Source organism: Stegostoma tigrinum, chromosome 11 (genome assembly GCF_030684315.1).
Source record: "Stegostoma tigrinum isolate sSteTig4 chromosome 11, sSteTig4.hap1, whole genome shotgun sequence".
Lineage (NCBI taxonomy): Eukaryota > Metazoa > Chordata > Chondrichthyes > Orectolobiformes > Stegostomatidae > Stegostoma > Stegostoma tigrinum.
In genome coordinates, this window is record NC_081364.1 from 40,138,152 (window position 1) to 40,166,052 (window position 27,901).

The 27,901-nt window shown below is 41.5% G+C and overlaps 1 protein-coding gene across 2 annotated transcripts in view; it reads left to right on the top strand.

Annotated features, from left to right (window-relative positions):
• The first annotated feature begins 18 nt into the window (after positions 1-18).
• rybpb (RING1 and YY1 binding protein b) overlaps positions 19-27,901 on the top strand; it is an 89,345-nt gene continuing 61,462 nt past the window's right edge. For both annotated transcript variants that reach the window (XM_048548049.2, XM_048548048.2), the window contains exons 1-2: positions 19-212; positions 744-878. In XM_048548049.2, the coding sequence (XP_048404006.1) occupies positions 187-212; positions 744-878 (161 nt within the window). In that variant the 5' untranslated portion in view covers positions 19-186. The remainder of the gene's footprint in view (positions 213-743; positions 879-27,901) is intronic.

The window sequence follows — 27,901 nt, forward strand, 5'->3', positions numbered from 1 at the left end:
CGCTGCGGAGGCTGGCGCTCGAGCCAGAGACTGTCGCGGCTCTGTTCGCCTGGGCTCCGGAATCCGGATCAGCTCCGGCTTTAGTCCCCGACTCCCACCCCCTCCCCTCCCCCCTCTCCCTCCCCGCTTCATCGGGGGAGCTTCCAGCTCCGGTTTCCCCTCCTTCTGGATAGATTCCCAGGCGGTATGGGGGACAAGAAGAGCCCGAACAGGTGAGAGAGCTCGAGGCGGCTGAGGGAAAGACCTTTAAATGGTGGTGGTGCTGGTGACGGCGGCGGGATCGTGCGCCTCTCCTCCGGCCCCGAGTGTCGCTGGCCTGGCCTGGCCTGGCCTGTGCGGGGCCGAGCCAGGCCGGGCTCACTCACCGTGCAGCGATGGCGGATGGGCCGGCGACTGTGTTCGATCGACACGGAGGTGAAGCGATCAGCAGCGCCGGCTGGGAGAACGGTTCCGGGGGTGGGGGTGAGGGTGAGGGTGAGGGTGAGGGGGGGGGGGTGGCGGTGGCTGTGTGTGTGTGTGTGAGTGTGAGAGAGAGAGAGAGAGAGCGGGGTGGGAAAGAAAAGAAAACAGGCGATTTTTTTTCTCTCTGCATGCCTCGGCAATGGGAGGTGAGTGGCGCTCGTGTGTCTGGCTCAGTAATGTCGGAGTCGGTGGTGTGTGTGTGAGAGAGAGAGAGTGTGAGTGTCTGTCTGCCTGTGTATACAATAAAGATCTAATGCTGTTCCTCTTTGTTTTTATTGCAGTTTTTCAAGGCCAAAGAGGCAAGCCAAACCTGGCTCGGAAGACGGCTTCTGGGACTGTAGTGTTTGCACCTACAGGAACAGTGCGGAAGCTTTCAAATGCAGCATTTGTGATGTACGGAAAGGGACGTCCACACGGTGAGCGATCGTTTCTTTTATTTGTTGTCTTATTCTGATTTGTGTGTGTTGTTTTGTTTTTTGTTCGGGGGTGGTGGGGGCGCGGGAATAGGGATGTGTGTCTGGAAATAATTAAATACTGGCTGAATCCAGACTTGTTGATTTTTTTTGTTACCCTGGCTGGGCTGCATTCTGTTGCATTTTCTGTCTCTTGCTTTTGTAATAGACTGGTTATATAATAGACCCTCCCCCACCTTTTGCATGTGTTGTGTATGTTTGGGCGATCTTTTTGAAAAACAAATTACATGTTAGGAATTGGGCTGCTATAATATTCAGTTGTAAATGGCAGGCGTCTGGACTTGGATAGGATCGTGACTGAGGGGGAAGGTAACTAAAAAATGAGGATTTTTTTTGTAGGGATGGTGGTGCTCAGAATGTTAACTCTTCAGCTCCTTGTTATCACTCTCTTGGTTTCTATGAAAATTTCACGTTGGTGTGAAATTATAAGCTTGTGTTTGGACAGATATAAACTTGCTCATGTACAGAGGTTGGTGCTTTTGCAAATCTATTTGTTTTTGCGTAGTCACACAATGCATGATGAAGTAGTGTGAGGATTTATTTCTCTTTGTGTATATTTCCACGTTTATCAGATGTGACAGCTTCAAGTAAATCATTTACCAATGGTTTGAGTAAATCTACTTTCTTAGTGATTGGCACTGTACCTCTGAACTTACTGATGAGTACGTGGAAGAGTTTCAGGAATTGCATTTACAAACTTCGAATGATTGTCGTCATTTACGAAAATATTTTTCTCTTCTTTTTAAAATGACGACATTTCTGTACTTACTTCCAGCTGTGAGTAATAATTGACTTTCTGCAGAAATCCCTGTGTGGGCTGTTTATTGTGATGTGGCTGAGTTCTGACTTTATCTGACGCCGTGATTGAAACTCATTGTGGGGAAACACTTTCAGAAAGTTCTGTCTGTTTTCTGCGGAAGCAACTGATGCATGAAAAAAATAGCCACAATGCTGTAAGAGCCATAGGTGGACAGCATTTCATCTATTTTGCAAACACATACTCTTTTTCAGTTTCTTTAAATGTTTTTGATGCACTGATTTGTCTTTTTACACATCAGACAATTTAAAAAATCTACCTAATTTTGTTACCACTTATTTGCTAACTTGTCATTGCTACACTTTTCCAAGTGATGGATGTTGAGGTATAAGACTTCCTGATGGAGGGCCATGCTTTCAGATTCAGTCAATGAACTGGCGTAGCTGTTATCCCATGGGGCAAGGAGGATGGAGTGTGTTATGTGTAGACACGTCATGGTGGAATACATCTTTTTCAGCATGTTCAGTCGGTGCTGAAATACTACTACACTGGTCACAAAACGTTAACTAGCTATGTCCTGGAATTAGACAAAATAGGCAGAACGTCCACAAAGCCAGAATTGTTATTGGATTTTGAATTCGTGGCATTACATTCCCAATTATTTTGGGAATAAAAGCACAACGGTTTTATGATTAAATGAAAGTTTTGACGTGTGGAAGCTGTTTGATTTGGAAGGCAATGCAATTAATACAAAAATGCAAATTAATAATGAGTTACACAATATGGAGCCTTTACATAATTAAATCCCCTCTGTACCCCCTCTCCCACTAATTGTAAAACCATATATGATACTGAGCCACAAATTGAGCTATTAGGTCACGATGACCAAAAGTTTGCTCAAAGAGGTAGCTTTTAAGGAATACCTTGAAAGGACGAACATGAGGTAATGAAGTAAAGATATTCCAGAGCTTGGAGCTTCAGTTTAAAGCAAACGTCATCAAATTGGCAAGGTACGAGTGATCAGAATTTGCAGAGTGCAGGTTTGAGTTTTGAGGTGGGGGAGATTACAGTGATAGAAAAGGATAAGGCTGAAGAGGGATTTGAAAACAATGGGTGAGCATTTTGTATTTGTAGACATTGCTTGGATAATGTAAATCAGTAAGCACAAGCATGATTGAAGGTCTGGAGTTGCTGATTTAAGACATGGTCAGCAAGTTTTGAATAGCCCAAGTGTAGTTAAAATATGAATATAAACTATTTTCGAACCGAAGCTATACTTGAAGTAAATAAAGAACTTATTTGAGTATGATTTGACAAGTTCGGTATTTCTGGTCCCCTTCACATTTCATGGCTAGTAGGTGGAAAATTCAAGTTGTTTTTCAAAATGACTGATCATGTCATTGAGTATACGATACAGGTTTGTGTTGTTCTGTCTTTGTTATTGAATTTAAATTGCAGACTATGCAAGATTTGTATTTTAAAAATAACTTTCTCATACCTCATTGCCCAAGAATTAGCTTTAATGCTAATTAACACATAGCAATGTCCCTCAAACAAATGTGATCATAGTTAGACAATGTTCCTGTGCTGAGAATCACTACTCACTGGACGTAGAGGTTATGCTCGTAACTCTTTGAAATGGTATCATGGGAGGTTTACTTTAGTGTAGAAAGGACTTCCATTTAATGTCACATTGAAAAAGTTGTACCCCTAACAAAGCAATGCACTTATTGTACTGTGCTTCTTTATAATGAAGGAAATCTGTTCGACTTATGTAGTCTGACTTACATATGTTCCTGAACTGTCCACTGGGCAATAAATGCTTAGCTGGGGAGGCCCACATCCTTTAGAACTGACATATCTGAAAAGTCAGCGACAACTTTTGTGCTTGTTCAGGTTCCTGACGTGGGAGTGGATTGAACTACCTGGCATTTCAGAGATTGGGATGTTGTCAACCGATGGTGGTTAGCAATTACTATCTAGATTGGAGATGCTAGGGTTGAGCCCAGGCTTTGTGCATCTAGATTGGTTTAATCCTGACATCTCCAATGTATACAAATTAAGCTCCCCGTGTACTGAGCTTATGTACCCAGTGACAAAAAAGGAACTCATTCCCTTTCCTTATGAATTCCTCACTTGCTAAGGCTTAACTAGACCAAACTGGTCTTGGATGTTTTTTCAGGCCACAGCAAAACTTCAAAGCCCACGGTTTTTATTTTATTACTTCAGGTTTAGGTGCATTGGGATGTGTATTTGTGGACCTTGTCTTTGAAATGTATCCACCTACCCACCGAGACGTGGTGTGGGGGCCCTTCATTTCTCCACTTGGCATCTTTCCTTTTATATGAAAGTAGTAATGGCACAGAATGTTTCCTGGGTGAAATGAACTTGGTCTTTGGATGCACAATTGGGGAAATCTGCAATTGACACAAAAATTGGCCATATTGAGGATAGCTCTAAGCTCCAAAATAATATAGATGGCTTGGTGGAGTAGGCAGGAAAATGACAGATGAAATTCAGCTCTAATAAGCATGTTGGAATGCATTTAGGGCGGCCAGAATAAAAGGGAATACACAATAAACACAAACATACTCAGAGGAGTAGATGAAGTGGAGAGTTCTTGGTGTGCAAATGCACATGCCCATAAGGGTGGCAATACAGGTAGGTAAGGTCATAAAGAAGGCACATGGAATGTTCTACTTCATTTGCAAAGGCACAAAATACAAAAGTTGTGATCTAATGATGAAACTATGTAACATACTGGTGAAGCCACAGCTGGAGTGTTGCGTGTGGCACTGGTCACCACATTACAGGAAGGATATAATTGCTCTGGAGAGCGTGCAGAAGATTTACTAGAATGTTGCCAGGGCTGGTGAATAGTAACAAGAGGAGAGATTGAAAAGATTGGGGTTGTTTTCCTTGGAACAGAGAAGGCTGAGGGGTTACATGATTGATGTAAACAAAATTGAAGGGTAGAGAAAGAATGGACAGGAGGAACCTGTTTCCCTGAGCAGAGTTCATAAACCAGGGTGTCATAGATTCAAGCTAAGTTGCTGAAGGATTAAAGGGGATGTGAGCAAAAACCTTTCCATGCAGAGGGTGGTGGGTGTTTGGAGTTTGCTGCCTGAGTTGATTAGTGGAGGCAGAGTCCTTAAACTCTTTAAAAATTAACTGCAGTGTAGGTGCTGTAATTTGCAGGACTATGGACCTTGTGTGTGAGGATGGGATTAAAAAGGGCGTCTGGGTGTGTTTGGGTTGGCATGGACAAGATGGGCTGAATGCCCCCTCTTTCTGTGCTGTACCATTTCTGTGGTTCTAAGTATGCTATTTAGATGTCGTATTTAACTTCCTGTTTCCTGTGTGATGATTTTGGCTGAAACTGCAGTATTTGGCATTTCTACCCTTGAGGTAGAATGGAAAATCCATCAGAATTTGCTGTCCTCTTTATTCCCTGTTAGTTGATCCTGTATTGCAGAGTATTGGCCAAGAATAAGATCTAGTCGAGCTGCAATTCCGTCTTCCTGCCTGAGTGGAATATCCTGCCATGGTTCATTTGGCGAATGTGGACATGCACACCACTTGGTGACTTGAGGAAGAATGTGGTCCTATGACTTATGGTGCAATGAGAATTGGCCCTTTAAGGCATGCAGTGAAGAAATTCATTTGCTGTTTTTCTAGAATAAGAATTACAGCAACACTTTACAGGACATTGTGCAATTTTGTTGGAAAAGACAGACGGACAGTGTAACTAAATCTGTTTTCACTGCCTCTGGTTTGCTATCGTATGATCAAAATTGAGAATCAGAAGCCTAAGAGAGTCATGATTCCTTGATTGCTTATGATTTAGGATGGAATTTTGGTATGCTTTGTATGCTTACTCGAAAATAATTGTCAATGATTTATCATTTTGGATGAAGGCTGGAAATTAGAGGATCCTGAAGGTGTATCTTATTTGTTAGTTATAATTTAACCAAAGAATTGACAATCAAACACAATTAACCAAAGCTTGAGAGTTGCTGGAACGTATTCTTGAGTTACTGAGTGTTGTCACTTGTATCTCACTTGGTAGTGCTTGTGCTTCTGATGGCTGAGGATTCAAGTCCCCTCAATGGACCTGAGTATAAAAGTCAAGCTGACACTTCCGTTCATTATTAGTTCGTGCAGTTTTTTGAATGAGATATTAAGACTCTGTCTATCCTCTCAGGTTCACAGAAGCTACCTGAAATTCCTCAACATTACTCTCGGTTCTGGTCATTATTATATTGCTGTTTGTGTCATGTGACTTATGTGCAAATCGACTATTCTGTTATGACAGTGGCTTTGCTTCAAAAAGTACTTTGACTATAAAATATTTTGGAACATTGAGGTCGTAAATGCTATACAAATGCAAATTTTTCTTTAAAGGTACTTTTGCAAACCATGAAATGTACTTAATTTCTTTAATTTGTGTCTTTAGTGCCAATGCCGATATGTGTTATGGTCAGAAGCCATTCTAACAGTTGAATTTAATTTCTTCCAGTGGCTAAATAATTGAATATTTTGCCATTTCTTGGGAATGAAACAATACGGTATCTCCTTTCCGTCCGTTTACTCTTCTTGAGCTCTTGAAATGACCTATTCTGCTTTGGGAAATTCTGTTGCATTGTTAAGAAACTTGTTTAAATGAGTCATTGAAATTTTCTTTTACACTGTCATTGTTGTAAACATGATAGGTAACAGAGAAAGTTGAGGGTACCAGCTTTACTTCAAAATAAGAAAAGTGTGGTTGATGTGTCAAAGTGAAATTTCAGATGTCTGCGCTGAGTGTGCAGTTATTTTTCAGTACCATTTTAACCTCCCAAGGATGTCTTTTGACTCCAAATTTTTGTTAGTTTAATTTCGTTGTTCCAACAAATGCTTCTCTTTTAGTCATCTTGTATCTTGGCCAGCATTTCCTCAAATTTGTTTATAATATACACTTTGAAGTTAAGTAAAACAACAAGTAGATGATTAGGAAAATCTTTCTAATCTTTACTGTATAAAAGCAGTTTAAGGCATTCAGTATCCTACTGAATGTACAATGACAGTTTCTCGTATGAATACAGTTCAGTCTGTGTTTTGAAATTGAAATGTAATTGCATACTCTTCAAGGAAGGTGGCTCCCTGTAGAGTCGAATGTGCTCACTTTCTAAGATGCGTTTTTAGATGCTATGTTTTTTCTCTACCTGAAGTACTTTACTATTTTGTGATACATTTGCGCTTTAATTTGCATTTTAATTTCTATTCTAGAACTTGCTGATAAGAAATTGAAATTATTGTTTAATGCTGTGTTGTTTCTCTTCTCAGTACATCATGTACATTCCTTCAGTTGATAGTTAAAATCTATTTTGGAGCTATTTATGCATGTAGTTCATCAAATAAGGCCATCTGGAATTCAATGAGACATTTTTACCTCCTATTTACATTTCTAATAGAAATGAACGCGTTTGTTGGCAAGCCTGGAAATCTGGAAAGAGATTTTATTTAGAACTTCTAAATTTGTTTTTATAAGGCGTGTTGGCTACTTGAACACTTGTCAGTGCTATTTTACAGTTCTGATCATATAAGAAAATCACAAGGGTGATACTTAGCCAGTTAGCGTGGTCTTTGAACCCTGTGATCATTATTGATTGTACCAATGTCTTATTCCCATTCATTGTTTAACTTCTGTGTCAGTTGTCATTCGAGAATTTAATGGACTAAAGAGACAAGAATTGGTTACTATTCATGAACATTTCCAACAAACTATACTTTAAAAAGTTTTACATGATTTTATGCAACTGGATGCATTTTTGCATTGTGCTAAAATGGCATTGCCACAATATTACCACAGCTTTTAAGACCTATAACAACTTCTTGGCATGTATGCCAAATGTCAGCATGTCACAATTAACTTTTTCTATGGGATTGTAGATTTGAATTAGCCAATTAAATTTCATTAGTGGGGACACTTAGCTTTAAGAATTGAATTTGTTCTTACTGGAAAAGTTTGAAGCAAAAATTTTGAGGCAGGCGTTTGGTTTCTGAGAATTGTTGTTACACATACTTTTGTTTACTGTAAGTGTCTGAAGAGATTTATGTACATAAAGAAAACAGCTGTAATGTAATTTTTCACTTTACTTGGCGTTTGCATGTTTGAGGTTCCTTTGTTCCTGTGCTGTAGCTATTTTATGTAGTAATAGGGAGGGGCATTAATCGATAATATGGATATAATTGCTGTCCTTAAGCTAAAGATAATTGAGTGCACAAGGCTGCACAAAATGCAAGCTCCTAGGTTCTTGAGTGCTACCATTTTCTTTACTTCTATACCATGCAGTTATTAAAAATCGTTCTTCTAGCAGAAGTAAATAAATCTGATAGGCAGTAAGTTGATGCCAACTGATGTTTCTCAGCGCATTACTTCCAATGGGAAGATTTTGCACCCATTTTAACGAAAGAAGCTCTATTGAAGTCCATAGACTTATTTGTATCTTCGATTATTTCTGACCTTCACAGGAGTGAATCTACTTGCGGCCTCAAAGGCAGAGTTATAGTCTGGAAAATGCACAAACTCTGTTTTATCAAAAAAAATCGAAACCTTCTGAAGAGGAAATTCACAAAGTAATACTTCCAGCATGATACCAAGCAATCAGGTCAGATAGCTTTTCTCGGACACGTGCACTAATGTTTGTCCGAGTGAATGTGCTTTTGCACTTCAGATTGTAGAAGGGTATTATATAAGCAGATTTAAACTCTGCCTGTAGTTTTTATGCAAAACAACTTTATGCTAATGTCATGATTCTAGTTCTAAAATCCAGGGAATATCAATTTGTTGGGTTCGACTTTCAGACTGATTTTATACCAGAATTATGGCATTGTGCACAAAAAGGCTACGGGTGTAGTGTAAATCTGCACAGTAAATACAATAGCCCTCTATGTTCAAAAGTGCAAAATCACATCTACCTTGAAAAAAGCAATAGTGTGACAGGCTGCATTTGCTGCCACCACAGCTGGAGGGGCGCTCATACTGTTCATGAAGTTGCAGTGATGACTCTGGTGATGATACAGTTAGCTGCCTGCCACAAAGAATAGGACCATCCATAACATAGTGCAGTGTGAAGATATATTTTAACAAATAAGGTCCCAGTAAAATGTTCTTTCCAAATCAGTTATATCCTGGATTTGCATACTGATTGACTCACTCACTCAACGTTGTGGATTGATGAAAGTTGCATGATGTAAGGATGAAATACTGTCAATACTGGAAATGTGAAAGCATTGAGAATGCTTAATGGATCAGGCACATACCTGGAGAGAGGAACAAAGTTAATTTAATGATGGACATTTCATCATACTGGAATAAATTTAAAGGTGCAACAGGCTAGAAGTGAGTGCATACATAAGTAGGGAGGAGAAAAACGCGCTAGAAAGAATGCAGATGAGATTACATGACAATGTCTTACAGTACAACGCAAAGGGAATACAAACAAGAATGAGCTTGCTCCGCCATTTGATAAGATCATGGCTGATGTCTGAGCTTTTTGTTCGAATTCCGCATTCCCATCAACCCTTAACTGCTTTATTTGCCTAACAAGAATTCCTGCTATCACTGTAAAAGTATTCAGTGACTCTGCTGCCTTCTGAGGGGACTTCCAACGTGTCTGAACCTTTTAGAGGAAATAAAATCCCCTCTTCTGGCGATTCATATGACCCCTCATGTCTAAACAGTACCCCCTAGTTCTGAACTAACTTAGAAGTGGAAACCTCCCTTCCACATCAACTTTGTCAAGATCATTCAGGATGATGTCTCGCATCTCACTTTTAAACTCCACTGGAAACAAGCTTAATCTGTCCAACCTTCAAGTCAATCTGCACGTTCCAGGCAAGAATCTTGCAAATCTTCTGAGTTGCTTCCAATGCATTTGTGTCCTTCCTCAAGGAAGGACAGTTCACCAGAACATGTAGATCCTTTTGCGCTTGGGGGCTCAACCATTGTTCTCCTTGGAAGCAGTAATCTGCTTTTTTTTACATTACATTTTACTTTACATTTTCCCTCAAAATCCATATGTAGGATTTTTGTCTATTTATTCAGTTGCATTAATTTGCAATTACATGTCCTCTTCACAATTTTACTACCTGTTTCCATGTCATCTGCAAATTTAGCTACCAAGCTTCCGCTATCTCAGTCAAGTCATTGCTATAAATTGCTTAAAAACTAAGGCCCCAGTGCAGACCCCTGCAGGACTTCATGCACCTCAATCTGCCAATTTTTAAAAGAAAGCCCTTTTATGCATATTGTTTTCTCCCTGCCAATCTTCTGTCCATGCTAATATTTGCCTGAAACTGCGTTCTTGGATTGTGATATAAGTTTTTATGTATTATCAAATACTTTTTGTAGATCCAAATACATACAGCTACAGGCTCCCCATTATCTGTAATGCATGTTACTCCTTCGGAGAACTGAAGTAATATGGTTTAATGTGATTTCCATTTTAGTGTATCATGATGTCTCTTCCTGATTTATCTTGAGGCTTTAATTACCCAGCCATGTCCTCCACAATTGATTGTAACACCTCCATCATAGCGGACATTAAGACAACTGGTGTATAGCTAGTACTTTTTGCCTCCGCTCCTTTCTTGAATAGATGAGTTTAAAAAATGTTAGTTATTTTCCAGCTTGATGGAACCTTTCCAGAATCTGGCAAATTTTGGATGATTTTACATCAAAACATTAACACCATTATCTACTAGTCACCCTTGTTTATTAAGAACTCTAGACTGAAGTCCGTCAGGATCCAGGGTATTATCAAATTGCAGCTCCATCAAAAGGAAGCAAGACAGTGAAGGTCCTAGGGGAGTATAGAAAGTGCAGGACAGATCTCAAGAAAGCATTTAGGAGAGCAAAAACGGCATGTAAAAACACTGACAGGCAAAATTTGGGAAAATCACAAGATACTGTACAAGTACATAAAGAAGAGGACCAAGCAGGCAATCTGTGTCTGAAGCAAAGACATAGAGCAGTCAGTCTAACATCAGTGTTAGGGAAACAATTGGAAGTAGTGAAGGAGAAGTTTTAATCTTCATTTAGAGAGGCAAAGTTTGATTGGGGTAGTCAGCATGGTTTTGACTTTTCGTGCCTGGTAAGTCCGGTGGAATTTTTTTTGAGGAGGTGACCAAATGTTTGGATGAGAGTATTGCAGTTGATGTAGTTTGTGGATTTCAGCTAAGCTTTTGACGAGATCCTACTTGGGAAACTGATTTAAAAGGTGAAAGGTCATGGGATCCAGGGGAACCTGGCAAATTGTATCCAAAATTGGCTTAGTGATTTATGGTGGAAGGCTGTTTGTTGATTGGAGCCCAGCGTGCAGTGGTATACTGCAGAAGTCAGTGCTGTTCCCTTTTTATTATTTGTGATATTCGTAAATGATATAGAAAGAAACGTTGAGAAGAGGGAGGAGACAGTGATCATTTTTGTGATGAAACAAAGATTGGACAGGTGGTTGCTAGTGAGGAGGAAAGTGTTAGGTTACAGGAGGATTTAAATGGATTAGCCAGATGGGCAAATCAGTGGCAGATGGAATTTAATCTTGACAAATGTGAGGTTACGCCCTTTGGAAGATAAAATAAGACATGGAAATACTCAATGAATGGCCGGACAGTAGGAAGCTCAGAGGAATAGAGAGTGCTCAGTACTTATCTTCTGGGATCTGTGGATAGCAAGAAAAGTTATTAGGTTAGTTAAGAAGGCATACAGGGCACATGCCTTCTATCAGTCATGGCGTAGATTATAAGAGCAGGGTGGTAATGTTAGAGCTGTACAGAACTTTGGTTAGGCAATAGCTGGACTGCTGTGTGAAGCTGTGGTCACTGCACTATAGGAAGGATGTGATTGTAACGGAAATGATGAAAAGTAGATTTACTAGGATGTTGCCTGGGATGGAGTATTTGACCATTGAAGACAGTCTGGATAAACTTGGGTTGTTTTCTTTGGAATAACAAAGGTTGGGGGGTGTGGGGTGATCCTGTTAGTTCATAAGATTGAGGAGAATGGATGGGGTGAACAGAAAGCAGCTGTTCCCTTAGTTCAAGGGGCTTTACAACAACGGGGCGTACCTTCAAAGGCAGGAGGTTTGGAGGGAATTTGAAGTAGTTACTTTTCATCTAGAGGGCACTAGGATCTGGGGTGCACAGCCTAGGAGGATAGTTGAGGTGGGAAGAAGGAGGATCTAGGCCGAAATTTCAGCCTTCCTGCTCCTCTGCTGCTTGGCCTGCTGTGTTCATCCAGCTCTACACTTTGTTATCTCAGATTCTCCAGCATCTGCAGTTCCTATTATCTCTACCTGTAGTGTATGACCTATGATCAGTTTAGTTAGTTCTGCTTCACTAGTATTGTAATTGCACCAGGTTCCCCATTTCCTTGTGCTTCATGTTTTACAGCTATTACTAAACTGTTTTTGTATCCTTAATCTTGAAGACAAGCAACATTTTGTTAACTTCATCTACTGTTTGTTTCTACCGCTTCATTCCCTTTTTAGAGAAATAGCATTGACTTTATTTACTGTTTTCCTTTTGAAATATTTGTTGAAACGATTGCTAGTCATTTTTACATTTGTAGCTAGCTTTCTCTTAATCTAATTTCTTCCTCTGCATTAATCCTTTAGCCATTCTCTATCCAGTCAAATCACCAAACCTGCCAATCGTCTTTGTGCAAATATATGCTTCATCCTTAACTTGGTAAGTTAACTGAGGCATATAAGGCTAGGGACTTGGTGCTGAAAAATGAGATTAGAATAGTTGGGTGGTTGTTTTTGACTGGCAGTAGACTGAAGGGCCTTTTTTATGCTGTAGATCCTGACCCTAAGATGGATCTTTCCATAATCATTTCTTTGCAGTTGGAATGTACTTAGTGAGTACCCTGAAATGTTTCTAACTGTCTGTCCCTGCTTCTATATTGATTAATCCCCTAGCCTGTTATCCCAGCTCACTTGACTGGCTCAGTTTTTATGCCCTTATAAACTTAAAAACTTACAAGTCTTTAAATCCACTCTTTTTGTTTTCAAACAATGTAAAATCAAAATGCCAAGTGACGCTACTACCTAGGATGGCCTTTATTCTGAAATCTTTAATTGTCTCAGCCACTTTACTTGATGCTGTGATCAATATGATGCTAAGGCAAGTATGATGCGCACTCTGGCTGGTTTCGGCATGTGCAGCTTCAAGAAACTATTACAAATACATACTGCAAATTTATTGCTATGATTTGAACAGATTTGAAAAAATTGAATTCAGTGAGTGTTGATAGCTGCAAGTGCCTAATCAGTGGTTGCAGTGGTGTTTGTTGAATTGATACTGACCTTTATTGCAACAGTCTAGGAGTCAGAGGACAAAGTTAGGTGGGGTGGAAATCAAATCGATAGACAACTGGAAGTTCTGGTTCTGGGTTATAGTTTAAATGAAGGTATTTGTTAAAGGGACTGTAGCAATTCAAGAATATAGCTCACTTCTTGAATGGGTAATACATTTTAGCCAAGTCAGTGAAACCCAGATCTCCTGAATGAATGTTTCTTTCTTTGATCTGCCTATAATGCAGTGAAAATTGCATTCTTGAAAATGAATGTAATGTGTTGAAATTGAAGTGTAAGTATAACATGTCCATGAGCAGTGAACTATTGGACTGTTTGAACATACTATTGTTGACGTCACATTTGACATCGCATCGTTCAAACCTTATTGCAGCTTCTCGACATTAATTCATCCCTCTGTTAGTATGTTTTTGATTCTTTTTAAAAACTAATCTTTGCATATGTGCAAATTCAGTCTCCATCAGTTCTTGTAACCATCTAAGCAAATTGAGTGGTCCTTGTGGAATTGAAGAAAGAGAACAAATTTGGATTTAGAACTTCCATGACCTCAGGGTCACTGCAGTGCTTTGTGGCCCAAATAGCAGTCTTTGAAGTGTCACCACTGATATTATTTAGTTAAACATGGATGTCGGTTTTCTCCTAATAAGTTTCAAGTATCAGTGTGCTCAATGACTATATTCGTTGTGGTATAAATATTTAAATAGCAATATTAGCACATTAGGGTAACTACTGAGCTATTCACATGTTATGTTAAGATTCATTGGAAAGGGAGGTGACTGTTCTGTCAGATGATCCACATTGTTTTTGACTGCTTTTGGTTTCCTTTGGTGCTGACAAGCTTTTGAAGTTGCTGGCTGACTCAGTAATTTGGTTTCTTCGTTTCTTGGTCAAGCAACATTTTTCAGAACAATTGTCTCTTAACATTATTTCATGTAATTCATAAGGCTTGTACGTTTTCAGCCATGTGCCTTAGCTAGCTCAACCGCTTGCTAGTGTTTTTCCTCTTCCTCAAGGAATTACTCAGTCTGCTTGTGGTGTGCTTTCTTGTTCTGATGCTATTTTTTTACATTTGTCTCCGTGCCATAATTTTCTGCCCTCCAGGAAGTTTGAATTGGCACGCAACCTCCCTTTTTTTTATATTCTAGTTCCAAACTGTTCGTGCTTTTTTTGTTGCTGCCGTGCAAGATGGTTTCTAACTTAGTATATTGTATTCACAGTAAGTTCTGCTTCATTGTCTTTAAGGCTTAATAGCAGTCCAATTGTTAATTGCACTTCAGCTGTTACAAATTGAGAGGGTTCTCTCCTCTTGTCCTTGTCGAAGTATATGTGCGTGTTTAATAATTGATCTTGGGTTCTTGTCTGCAAATGATATTGGATCCTGTTGCATTCTGCTGTCTCTTTTTGAAAGGTGGGAAATACACTGACAGAACAAGTGTTTAAAAGCTAAAACTATGATTCATTTGTAGATAATTTAAAACAACTGCATAAGATATTGAATCAGCGCAGGGGGGATTGTAGCCCTGTTTAGGAGTATGCTTCTTGAGTTATTTCTTGGTAAACCTTGTCCAGGTAACATAGTATTGATCTATGGCGTTTAGCCTGGACATAAATTCTGGTATGCGTTATTGAAGTTCTTGAGTTTTTGTTTAGTATGTTTTGCACTTCAGCTTGTCTTCCATATTCCATTCAGTTAACATTTTAACATGTAATGCTGTAATTTTACCACCTACCAGTGGTGGGAATGTAACGAGGAAGTAGTGATATTGTCATTGGACTTGTCATCCAGAAACGTGGGCTACACCTCTGGGAGCATGTGTTTGAATCCCACAAAGGCAAATGTTCAAATCTGAATCAAGTGAATAAATCTGGAACTTAAAGATAACCTAATGCTGACCAAAGGAATTGCAGTTCAAACCCATCAGCTCACAATGACTTCAGAATTTAGGTTAGTTCTGACTCTAGATCAAGTTAACTCTTAACCACCCTGCAAAATGGTCCAATGAGCCTCTCGGCTGTCTTCAACTGCTACAATATATTTTCAAAGAAATTAAATCAAATTGATTAGCTAGTATTGACCAAAGCAGAAAAGGCAGCTATGTGTAGCCCTGTTGGCTCTGCTTGTGCTGAAATTGAGAGAGCTGCCCCACAGCAACAGTCTGGCAAGAAATTCTCCAAGGAATCATTCTTTCTCAGATGTGTCCGAGACACCAGCATCATAGTCTGTAGTTCTTTCTGTCCTACAAACAGAATAGGGTAGAACTGTTGTATATTGTTAGGAGGGAGTTGTTCTGGAATTCTTCAGCGTTGGCTTCATGAAGTCGTACAGTATCCATTCCATGCACAAGGAAATGTCATTTCTCAACTCGACTGGACAGCCATGAAGTAAAGTGTACTATCAGCAACAGTAGCAGAGCTGTATTTGATCGGCATATGTAAATTCTGGAAGTGACATAATTCCCTCACTTTAGAATAGAACAGAAATTTATTGTCATGTACTTTCGCACGAAAAATACCATGAAAAGTTTTATAAGTTGACCTACTACCCTGCTTATGTTAATGACAGAAGTTATACATAATGGAAAAAGTAGTAAAATTTAGGTTAAAATTCAGTTAACTGCTCCTGGGCTCAGGGAAAGCCAATTTAAGGAACAGTGAAATACCCGGAAGATGTAGTCAGGACAAGAGTGCCACACAGGGCTGCTAGAACCTTGGGTAGGTAGCCTCCACCAAAGAAGACTGCCAAATTGGGCTGAGACCACTATTCCTGGACAAGATTGTTGCCAGGCCACTGAAATACCTGGAAGTCCAATGCTGACAAAGATTTCTGCTGGGACAAGATTGCTATGCCAGGCTGCTGAATGCCACCTTGTTTTTGGCCTGGGAAAAGCCTTTCACTGGAGCCGCTAGAAGAAGGTAAGATGAACCTGGATAGGGATTTTTGTTTTAAACAGGCAGAGAAAGAAACAAATGTAAAAGGAACAATGTAAAAGCAGGCGGGGTAGGTGAGCTGTGGGCTCCTGGGCTAAGGAGGCCACCTGCCATGCTGCTACTCTGCCACTATCTCTACCGCTTACCATCAAGCAAGGGATCAGCCCTGCTTCAATGGAGTGTGCAGAAGGCCGTGCCACGAGCACCAAGCATCCCTCAGAATGAGATGTCAGCTTGAAGTGCCAGCAGAGACTACTCGCGTGCCAAGCTGCGCATGCAGCATGTAATAGCCCTAGCTAAGCAATCCTACAGCCAATGAACGATAACTAAATGCTGCAATCCTGCCACACTGTCATGAGTATCACAGGATAATTAAAACAGTTTTGGGGGGGGGGAAAAAGAACTGCGGATGCTGGAAATTAGGAATTGTTACAAAAATTCAGCAGGTCTGGCAACATTCGTGGAGAGAGACCAGAGTTAACATTTCCAGTCTAGTGACACTTCAGAACTGGTTGCAGTTAGGAAAAAGTTGGCACGTATTCTGACGATGGAGTGAGAGTGGAAGGAGGAAATGATAGGTGGAGATTGAGCCCATACCGAGGAGAGGGTGGGAGGGAGACAGAACTCGGGCAGACGAAAGAATGGGTAAAGGTCAGCCTGGGAGAATCAGTGGTCGCTAATGGGGGCCATTAGCGACTGACAATGAGTTGTTTGTGGTAGCAGCCTTTGTGATGACAAAGTCTGTGTGGGGATTGGGATAAGGACATGGAAGAAGGTACTCGGGCCCTAAAATTATTAAATGCGATTATAGAGTCCTGAAGGCTGCAAGGTCCCCAAGTGGAAAATCGGTTGCATGAATGTCAACGGTGTGGTCTGCTTAACTATGCGGGCATGAACGCAGACTGAGTGATTTGTAGAACACCTGTGATCTGTCTGCAACTATGACCCTGAGCTTCCTATTGTCTGCCACTACAATGCACCTCCTTATTCCCTGTCTAACGTCTCTGCCTTGCTGAAATACTCTAGCAAAGCTGGAAGAACAGCGTCTCGTTCTCAGCATCTTCAGAAATGCTGAGTGAATGATCCATCTCTGCCTTAAGCATCACAGATGTCAGTCTTCAGCAAGTTCAGTTGAATCTGTAACATTAAGAAATGGCTGAAGGCCCTGGATGCTGCAAAGGCTTTGAGCACTGACAAATATTTTCAACAATAGTGCTGAAGACTTGTGCTCCAGAACTAGCTGCACATGTAGCCAAGCCATCTAATACTTGTACAACACTAGCATATACCCACCCACGGGGCAGGGGGGAGGAAGAGAAGATAGGTGGAAAGGAGAGTATAGGTGGGGAGGTAGGGAGGGGATAGGTCAGTCTGGGGAGGACGGACAGGTCAAGGGCGTGGGATGAGGTTAGTAGGTAGGAAATGGAGGTGCGGCTTGAGGTGGGAGGAGGGGATAGGTGAGAGGAAGAACAGGTTAGGGAGGCGGGGACAAGCTGGGCTGGTTTGGGGATGCAGTGGGGGGAAGTGAGATTTTGAAGCTGGTGAAATCCACATTGATACCATTGGGCTGCAGGGTTCCAAGCAGAATATGAGTTGCTGTTCCTGCAACCTTTGGGTGGCATCATTATGGCACTGCAGGAGGCACAGGATGGACATGTCGTCTAAGGAATGGGACGGGGGAGTTAAAATGGTTCACGCCCGGAAGGTGTAGTTGTGAACCGAGCGTAGGCATTCTGCAAAGCGGTCCCCAAGTCTCCGCTTGGTTTCCCCGATGTAGAGGAAGCCACAATGGGTACAGCAGTATACTACACTGGCAGATGTGCAGGTGAACATCCTGCTTGATGTGGAAAGTCACCTTGGGGCCTAGGATGGGTGTGAGGGAGGTGGTGTGGGGCCAAGTGTAGCACTTCCTGTAGTTGCAGGGGAAAGTGCCAGGTGTGGTGGGGTTAGAGGGGAGTGTGGAGCAGACAAGGGAGTAACGGAGAGAGTGGTCTCTCCGGAAGTCAGACAAGGGTGGGGATGGAAAAATGTCTTTGGTGGGGTCAGATTGCAGATGGTGGAAGTGTCGGAGGATGATGGGTTGGATCTGGAGGTTGGTGATGTGGTGCTTGAGGACGAGGGGGATTCTGTTTTGGCTATTATCGCGGGGGCAGGGTGTGAGAGATGAGCTGTGGGAAATGCAGGAGCCACGGTCGAGGGCAATCTTGATCGCTGCAGGGGGGGATTTTGCGGTCCTTGAAGAGCGAGGACATCTGGGATGTATGAGAGTGGAACGCCTCATCCTGGGGGCAGATGTGGCGGAGGTGATGGAATTTTTTGCCGGAAGGTGGGTTGGAGGAGGTGTATTCTAGGGAGCCAAGGGAGTCAGTGGGCTTGAAATGGACATCCGTTTCTGGGTTGTTCCCTGAGATGGAGACAGAGGCCCAGGAAGGTGAGGGATGTGTTGGAGATGGTTCAGTTGAATTTGAGGTTGGGGTGGAAGGTGTTGGTGAAGTGGATGAACTGTTCAAGCTCCTCTTGGGAGCACGAGGTGGCGCCAATACAGTCATCAGTGTAACGGAAGAGGTGGGATTTAGGGCCAGTCCAGGTGCAGAAGAAGGACTGTTCCGTGTAACCTACAAAGAGGCAGGCATGGCTTGGGCCCATGCGGGAACCCATGGCTACCCGCTTTGTCTGTAGGAAGTGGGAGGAATCAAAAGAGAAGTTGTTGAGGGTGAGCACGAGTTCGGCCAGGCGGTTGAGAATGTCGGTGGAGGGGGACTGGTCGGGTCTGCGGGACAGGAAGCAGTGGAGGGCCTTTATTCCTGCTTTTGTGTCTAAGATTTGTACCTAGGTATTTGCACCTAACATAGTGCCATTAGAGGCAACATTGTAAACTTTTCACTGTACTTTTGTACTTGAGTATACATGGCAATAAGGATATTCTATTCTATATGTGGGTAACAGCTGGGAAGTTTTCAGGAGATTTGAATGGATTTTAGTTTCCACTTGGGGTGATGGGAAGGACAGAAACTCTTTGATTTCAAAAAGTACTTGAATATGCACTTGAAGTCTTTGTAATCTATAAGACTACAGACCAAGAGCTGCAAGATAGGGCTAGGCTGGATGGTTACTTGTTTGCTAAAATCGGGATAGTTGACCCAAAAGCTGCCTCCTGTGGTGTAAATTTCTATTATTGAGAGCTGTGAAATTTTTGAAGCTAATTTCTGTTATCTTGGATATTTTGTTTCTTCAGTGAAATTGCCTTTGGGGTTGGAGTTGAAATGTTTCACTAACTTTAACCAAGAACTTAACATTATTCATACACACATTTAATAGCCAAATCTCTAAAGTAATGTGAATTAATTTATTGCTTAATGTACATGAGGAAATAAATGTGCTATTTCCCAAAGTTTTAACAGATTCTGTTGTATCAGATGAAGTGCAGTTTAATTCTAAAATGTTTGCTGAGTTTATTCTTGGTTATTGGTCACCTCTTTTTAAGAAAAGGAAGCAGCAATGTGAACTTTGTTTCATTTCAGGTTTTACTCAACCTGTCTGAATCGAAGTTAAATTGTTTCATTCAGAAAAATGAATCTTTTACAATAAACTAGTAGATAAAGACTTGGAATGCTGGATTGAACTGGACTGTATAGCAGAAAATACTGACATGAATAATTTGGTATAGTTTTGGTAATTTTTCTCGAGCAAATTGTGATTGTAAGGGACAAAGCTAACGCAAATTGAAGATATTGGTTTTGTTTTGAAATAGGTGGTATGCAATTTTATTTCATAATGACAGCCCGCTTCCTTTTTGGTTCTTCCTCAATAGAAACCAATCATTTACCACCTCAGCGAGGTTATGCTTATCAAAAATCTGTTCCAAATCTCATTCATCTATCACCATTTGTGCTTGCTAACGGTTGCTGGTTAACTTTTCAATAGCCGTCAATTTTAAAATCCTTTTTCGTTTCTATTTGTGTAGTCTCCTCTGGCCTTAAGCCTTTAAGATCTCTCCAGTTCACTAGTTCTGGCCTCCTACCATCCCTGAATTTTGTTCCTCCGTTGGTGTTTATCATTTCATTTACCTTGCTCGGGGCACTGGAATTACCTTTCCAAACCTCACCCCATTGTTTAACCCTCTCTGTCTCTCGGTTTTTAATGTGCTTTTAAAACCTAACAACTTGATCAACTTCTGGTAATCGTTCCTGATGATTTTTTTCAAAATGTCTTTGCTTTTTTCATATTCCTCTTAAGTATATTAAATGCTCTCTGAATTGGCTGGATGGCTAGTTTGCAATGCAGAGTAATCCCGATAGCATGGGTTTAGTTCCCACACCAACTGAAACCATGAAGGTTCTGCCTTTTAAGTCTCTCCTGAGGCTTGGTGACTCTTGGGTAAAATTCACCACCAGTCATCTCTATCTAATGGGAGAGCAGCCCTATGGTATTCTGGTAGCTTCACCTTTTTAAATGCTATGTAAATACATTGTTTCTTTTTAAACAACTGCATTGTAGGAAGTGTCAGCATCCTCATTTAGAGAATATTGCTTTAACTTTTCACTTTTTCGAACAAATTTCACATTGCAGTCTTGATAATTGCCTGTAGTGTGGCAAAGTTACTACAGTGTGCTTGTTGTGCTCATTGGAGAACATGAGGTAGATTTTAATTGGAGAAAGCTGGAAGAGCATGGACTCATTGGATATTTCAGAAGCAGTTCTCCGTGTAACATAGAGCATAGAGTTATGGGCAGCATGCTGTAACCATATACCTTAGCATCGAGCGCACAAATTGAAGTGATTTTATTTGGTAGTGAGGAGATAACAAAGCTACCTGTACCTTTATACTATAACGTGTTTTGTTAACACAAATTGGCTGTAATGTGATTGATGAATAGTGGATGCTATTTTGATTTCTGCTGTACAGGTATAGTGGCTTTTTTTCTATAGCTATTTCCTTAATGGTTTTTCATAGCGTAAGGTCACGCAAGAATACAACTATGGTGTTGTAGGACAATTACTAGTATTGGGAAGAACCCTGCTGTGGTTAATTGGACATTTATAACGTACAGATGTTTTTGAAATTGGATTTGTAAATTGTTACTTTGCTTACCTGTTGGCTGAAGTGTTGGACTATTTAATGAACAGGACGGACAGTAACCAAAAAACAGCATACCTCGGATTGAAACCCCTTCAGCCCCTTCTTCATTGCGGTACAGGTTTTTAAAAAAATTGTCCTTTGGGAGCATTAAATGATAACTCTACCACTTTCTTTCTTGTATTGGAAATGTTACAGAACATGCATGGAATGTAGAATGGAGTTCACTTCTAAAATCCCCAATTCTTTTTTAAAAAAACAACCCTAGTACAGAAAAATGTGGAACAGTGTGACATGTACATTTGGGTTTTTTTGGTACCTTCAGATATTTGGCAAACATGTTATGTTGTCGTGACTGCCATCCTGCCGCCAGCTGTGCAAACACCAAAGTTTTGGAATCTGCGTACGTTTGTTAGAATAGCATAGCATAATTGTTTAATAGCTCTGAGAAACATTCAACAATCTGAACACATTGCATTAGCGAATTGCAGAATGTTGATTGTTTTTACATACATAATGTTTTTCTAATGTGAAGCATAAAATAATAGGCTCACATAGTGTAGGTATTTCTCCTATAAGGAGATAGTTGCGTTCTTATGTGACCTTGTGCTATAGAAAATTGCTATAAGCAGTCACTGCATTTGTACGGCAGAAAGTTCGCGTTATCCAAACGGCATCACTATTCATCTGTCGTGTTACAGCTAATTCATGTTAATGAAGCGGAAATACCTGTAGATACTTCTGGCATATCTCAATCTGTCAAATTGATCAAATTTGAGCGATTAATGGCATGGGACATTATGAGTATTGTTTGCATGTCTTCCATTTAAAATTAAACCATGTAGCAAGATCTACCTTCTCTTATTTAGGAACTACAGATTTCTAATTTTTAAAGCTGTTCATTTCTGAGCTGTAAGTGTGACTATTGATATTACATAGATTGCAAGTTTCTGAGCATCATTACTGGTATCCTTGATGTCTTACGAAAATCAGTGTCTAATTTTGCAGCCTATTTATTGCAAATTACCTTTTTGACCTGGAATTGATCAATCTCCAAATAATTTCTTGTTTTAATCCAAATCCTATTTTCTGTTTTTCTGTCAAAAGTCAACATCACTTGTTTGTCAAGATGTTTTCATTCGAAGATTCAGAAGGTGAGGGAGGACAAGTTTTTTTTCGCTACTGTTAACATTGGTTTCTACTCTAACAAGTAAAATCAAATTTTGCAACTTGCCCAGGGTTTTTTGAGAATGCTGATGGTGGAAAATTGGAAAGATGGCAAATAGCCAGAACTCATAAGCTTTACTTTTGAAAGCTGTGGCCTACTGTTCAACCTTTGTCACGATACAGAGTAGCACCTAAAGAAGCACTATACATGCAAGGGACCTGTGTCCATCTAAGTTTACATAAATGCTGGCTCTCTTTTGGCTGTTTGATATAAAAGGCTTTCATCCTGATTATTGTTGTGCATAGTATTTTTTTTCTTAACAGATGTGTATTATTGTAACCTTCAAGTAGGTTCTAACCGTTAATTATTTTCAGTGATAAATTCACTAATTTGGTAAACTGGGGCCTGACCTCCATTTGGCCCTAAAAACCGAACTATCCAAGCAAACAGTCTGCCTGTAATGGGGATATAATTAGTCTACTTAACTATTTTCAAATTTCCTCTATACTCAAACATTTTAAAACTTTGTACTGAATAAAAATAAAGGGTCTCTTTTGCAAGTTGCAAACCACCCCGCACCCAACGGATTTTGGAACTTGGAATGTCACGACCCTTATGGACAACCCCAGCAACACGCCAGATTGTTGCACTCCCTTTATAGTCTGGGAGCCTTGCTACAATGTTGACATTGCTACCTTGAACAAGACATGACTAGCAGGAGAAAGCCAGCTTAAAGACCAAAGTGTTAGTGAGATAGTAGGAACTGCCAATGCTGGAGAATCTGAGCTAACACAGTGTGAAGTTGAATGAACTCGGCAGGCCAAGCAGCATTAGAGGTGCAGGAAAGTTTGACGTTTCGGGTCGAGAGCCTTCTTCAGAAATGGGGGAGGGGAAGGGGATTTGGAAATAAATAGGGAGACGGGAGGAGGCAGATAGAAGATGATGGATAAAGGAGAAGATAGGGTGAGAGGAGACAGACGGGTCAAGGAGGTCGGATTGGAGCCGATGTAGGTGGGGAGTTAGGGGATAGGTCGGTTCAGGCAGGACGGACAGGTCAAGAAGGCAGAATGAGATAAGCGGGTAGGAGATGGGGATGGGTCTTGAAGTGGGAGGAATGGTTAGGGAGGCGGGGACTAGCTGGGCTGGTTTTGGGGTGTGATCGGGGGAGGGGAGATTTTGAAACTTGTGAAGTCCACATTGATACCCTTGGGCTGCAGGGTTCCCAAGCGAAATATGAGGTGCTGTTTTTGCATCTTTCAGGTGACATCATTGTAGCAATGCAGAAGGCCCAAGATGGACATGTCGTACGAGGATTGGAGGGTGGGTTGGGAGTTGAAATGGTTCGCGACTGGGAGGTGTAGTTGTTTGTTGCAAACTGACCGTATGCTTGGGGACGGCTTTTGCAGAACACCCAAAAGATGCTAACTCTCCATCTACTTTCACCTTCACTGGCTCTAACCCTGCATCTTTGCACTGTCCGTCTCCTCTCACCCCATCTCCTTTATCCATCTTCTATCCGCCTCCCCCTGTCTCCCTATTTATTTCAGAACCCCCTTCCCCTCCCCCATTTCTGAAGAAGGGTCTTGACTTGAAACGTCAGACTTTCCTGCTCCTCTGATGCTGCTTGGCCTGCTGTGTTTAGCCAGCTTCACACTGTGTTACCTTAAAGACCAAGGTGTTGGTTATCCCTTCTGGAAAGCAAGCTGGAAGAAGAATGATGTCTCTGAGATTGGCCTTGCTATTTAAAAAAGTGAACTAGTTGTACATCTCAGCAAATCCTTCTGTGGGATGGATGTGACCCTGGGTTTTATCCTTGCCAGAAGCAAGGATAACAGCTATCGGTGTCTATATCCTGACATCAGTCTTAACAGGTGAGGGTAGAACATGTTCTATACCACCCTGAACGATCACGTTCCCAAGGGAGACAAGTTGGACTTGACATCACAGGACAATCAGAGTCAGGAGGGATGCAAACCTTCGAAGGAGCAAGAAAAACAAACTCCAGTGAAATTTTCTTTCTGACAAAGTGCTTAGCATGCAACCTCATCAGGACAAACACTTTCTTCCATCAGAGGGACAAGCAGAAGACCTCATGGCAACCCTCCTATTCCAGGTACTGGCACATAATGGACTGCATCATCATTCAAGCAAGGGACCCAAAGATGTCTACACGCCCACTCCATGACTGGAGCTGTTGACTGCTGTATCACCTTCATTAGCCTGGCCCGAAACTGTTGAGGTGAACCAAACTCTCTGCTGCGGAAACTCTACGTTACTGGACTCAGACCCTGAGAAGAAAGACCTACCCAGGTAGTGCCTCACAGCCAATGTGGCAACAGTGAATGAGCCAGAGCCACAGAGAGCCCACTGTGCCTAGTCCACAGTAAAGCCTCTATAGTCTGCACCTGCATAGAGATGTTTGATTTCTCTACTAGGAACCAAGAGTGACTTGAGAACCACCAGGACATCAAACACAAAACTTTACTGAACTGGCTTCTCAACCAAGACTCAAGAAGGTGACCAGACAAGTAGATGAGAGTAAACCGGTTGATGTGGTGTATATGGATTTCAGCAAGGCGTTCGATAAGGTTCCCCACAATAGGCTATTGTACAAAATGCGGAGGAATGGAATTGTGGGAGATGTAGCAGTTTGGATCGGAAATTGGCTTGCTGAAAGAAGACAGAGGGTGGTAGTTGATGGGAAATGCTCATCCTGGAGAGCAGTTACTAGTGGTGTACCGCACGGGTCGGTGTTGGGTCCACTGCAGTTTGTCATTTTTATAAATGACCTGGATGAGGGCGTAGAAGGATGGGTTAGTAAATTTGCAGACGACACTAAGGTCGGTGGAGTTGTGGATAGTGACGAAGGATGCTGTAGGTTGCAGAGAGACGTAGATAAGCTGCAGAGCTGGGCTGAGAGGTGGCAAATGGAGTTTAATGCAGACAAGTGTGAGGTGATGCACTTTGGTAGGAGTAACCGGGAGGCAAAGTACAGGGCTAATGGTAAGATTCTTAGTAGTGTAGATGAGCAGAGAGATCTCTGTGTCCGTGTACACAGATCCTTGAAAGTTGCCACCCAGGTTGACAGGGCTGTTAAGAAGGCATACAGTGTTTTAGCTTTTATTAATAGAGGGATCGCGTTCCGGAACCAAGAGGTTATGGTGAAGCTGTACAAAACTCTGATGCGGCCGCACCTGGAGTATTGTGTACAGTTCTTGTCACCGCATTATAAGAAGGATGTGGAAGCTTTGGAAAGGGTGCAGAGGAGATTTACTAGGATGTTGCCTGGTGTGGAGGGAAGGTCTTATGAGAAAAGGCTGAGGGACTTGAGGCTGTTTTCATTAGAGAGAAGAAGGTTGAGAGGTGACTTAATTGAAACATATAAAATAATCAGAGGGTTAGATAGGGTGGATAGGGAGAGCCTTTTTCCTAGAATGGTGATGGCGAGCACGAGGGGGCATAGCTTTAAATTGAGGGGTGAAAGATATAGGACAGATGTCAGAGGTAGTTTCTTTACTCAGAGTAGTAAGGGAATGGAACGCTTTGCCTGCAACGGTAGTAGATTCGCCAACTTTAGGTACGTTTAAGTCGTCATTGGATAAGCATATGGACGTACATGGAATAGTGTAGGCTAGGTGAGCTTCAGATTGGTATGACAGGTCTGCACAACATCGAGGGCCAAAGGGCCTGTACTGTGCTGTAACGTTCTATGTTCTATGAAAGAAGTGTAAAGGCAACTGAAGGCTGAGGTACAACAAAGGACCTAAGACACTTAGAATAGATGGGAGTTGGCAAGAGTGCAGGAGATTCAATTTGCTGACAACTACAATGCATTTTTTTCCATGCAATCTAAGCTACCATGGTCTGAGTACTCAGGGACCCTCCATTGAAAGCTACTAATGGAGAGTCACTCATCAAAGACCGAGAGGCAGTCAATACATCCTGGAGAGAGCATTTAAGAATGTCTTCAACCAAGATACAGTCTTTGTAAGCCTTTTCAACACCATCCAGCAATATGGTACTCATTGTCATCTTGGCAGACCTCCAATCCACTGAGGTCGGCAAAATCATTTGACGAACAGCCACCTTTGGAAAATCAAGAAAGCTTCTAGCCTGGATGGAATTCTTGCTGAAGTACTGAAATACAGAAGAGAGGCACTCTTAACATGAATCTACAAACTCATTGTCTTTTTCTGGGAGGAAGGGAGTAGACTTAAATCTTGCCAATGCCACAGTTGTGATCATCTTCAAGAAAAGAGAAAGCTCCACAGTAGCAATCACAGAGGGACTACTAGGAAACTGTTAACCTTCGCCTCCAGTCAAGACACAGACCACCAACACTTCTCCAGTCAAGCTACACACCTGCGTCTGTGCACACTGAGGGCGAGTACAAACTGTCATTGATGTGTTCACCAAGGCATACGAGAGAATTGACCTCAAACTAAACATCTGGTAAATATCTGGTAAACAAAGGTTCTCTTCCAGATGGATACCTGAGGAACAGAGTATTGAAATTAGTGACCTCCAATCTAGCACAAATCTCCTGGGGCAAAAGAAGGTCACAAAAATGAACCATGTAGAGCTCTCCCTGGAGAGTATCACTAGTGCCGCCTTTGCAAAATCCTGCAAAACTGTTGGTGGGATAGTCATACCAGCATAAGCACCCTCTGTCAGGCCAATATCCTAAGTATTGAGGTATTGATCATACACGGTAGGTGTCCATAGTATCTGCATATCTAGACAACGATTCCATGAGGGCCTTTACTCTGAGTTCCGCAATGATAAGTGATTATTAGGCGGGCAGAGGAAATGCTATGTGAACACCCTGGAAGTCTCCCTAAACAAATACTACAACCTTACTGACCAAGGAATCACTTGCCTGAGACCACAAGTGGAAAATGAGAATCTTTGAGGGTGTCACCCACTTTCAGCATCTCTGAAGAGAGCATGTGGTGGGAGAATAGGTCGCTCCAGCTGGAATTCATCTGCTCCATCTGTTGTTCTTCTGTTCCTTTTTTATTTCTTCTTTCTTTTTGACTCCTGGTCTCCAGCAAGCGACTGCTGCTGGTAGTATGTGTGGTGCCCTCCTCCAGTTGGGGCCTCCCTGGTGTGGTGTGTCGCTGGTGCAGTGTGCAGCCAGGACCCGATGTGGACTGGAAGCTAGGTGCCAGCATGGTCTGCTGTACTGAATCTTTATTCTGAAGTGCTGGACATTATATTTCTGTATTGTATAAATATTGTAACTAAAAAAGCTGTGCCTAAGTACTTTTGTATCTAAGTAGATGCTGTAATTGGCAGCTTATAAATTTTTATGTATACTTGTTAAGTATATGTGATGATAAAGGTTAGTATTCTGTGCAGTTTGTGTGCCCTTGGTAAAGCCAGGGACAGCGATCTTGTTGCATCTGACTCCTGGCTGTTTCTCTTTACATGTAATTTGCAGATTCTGTGTTAAACTGCAGCTGGACCAATCTGAAAGCTGTTACCTTGCTGAACTCCCAAGAGCATGCATCGTTGTCAATTTATCTGAACACTGTCCTAAATAATAACCAAGAGTCTCGTGCATTGCTTAGCTTTGCTGCTGTCCTCCCCTCATTCCCCACACCCCATCTTGCCGGGGGGGAAAAAAAAACAGCTTCTTTAGAAAAAAAAGTGCATTTTCAGTACACCTCTCAA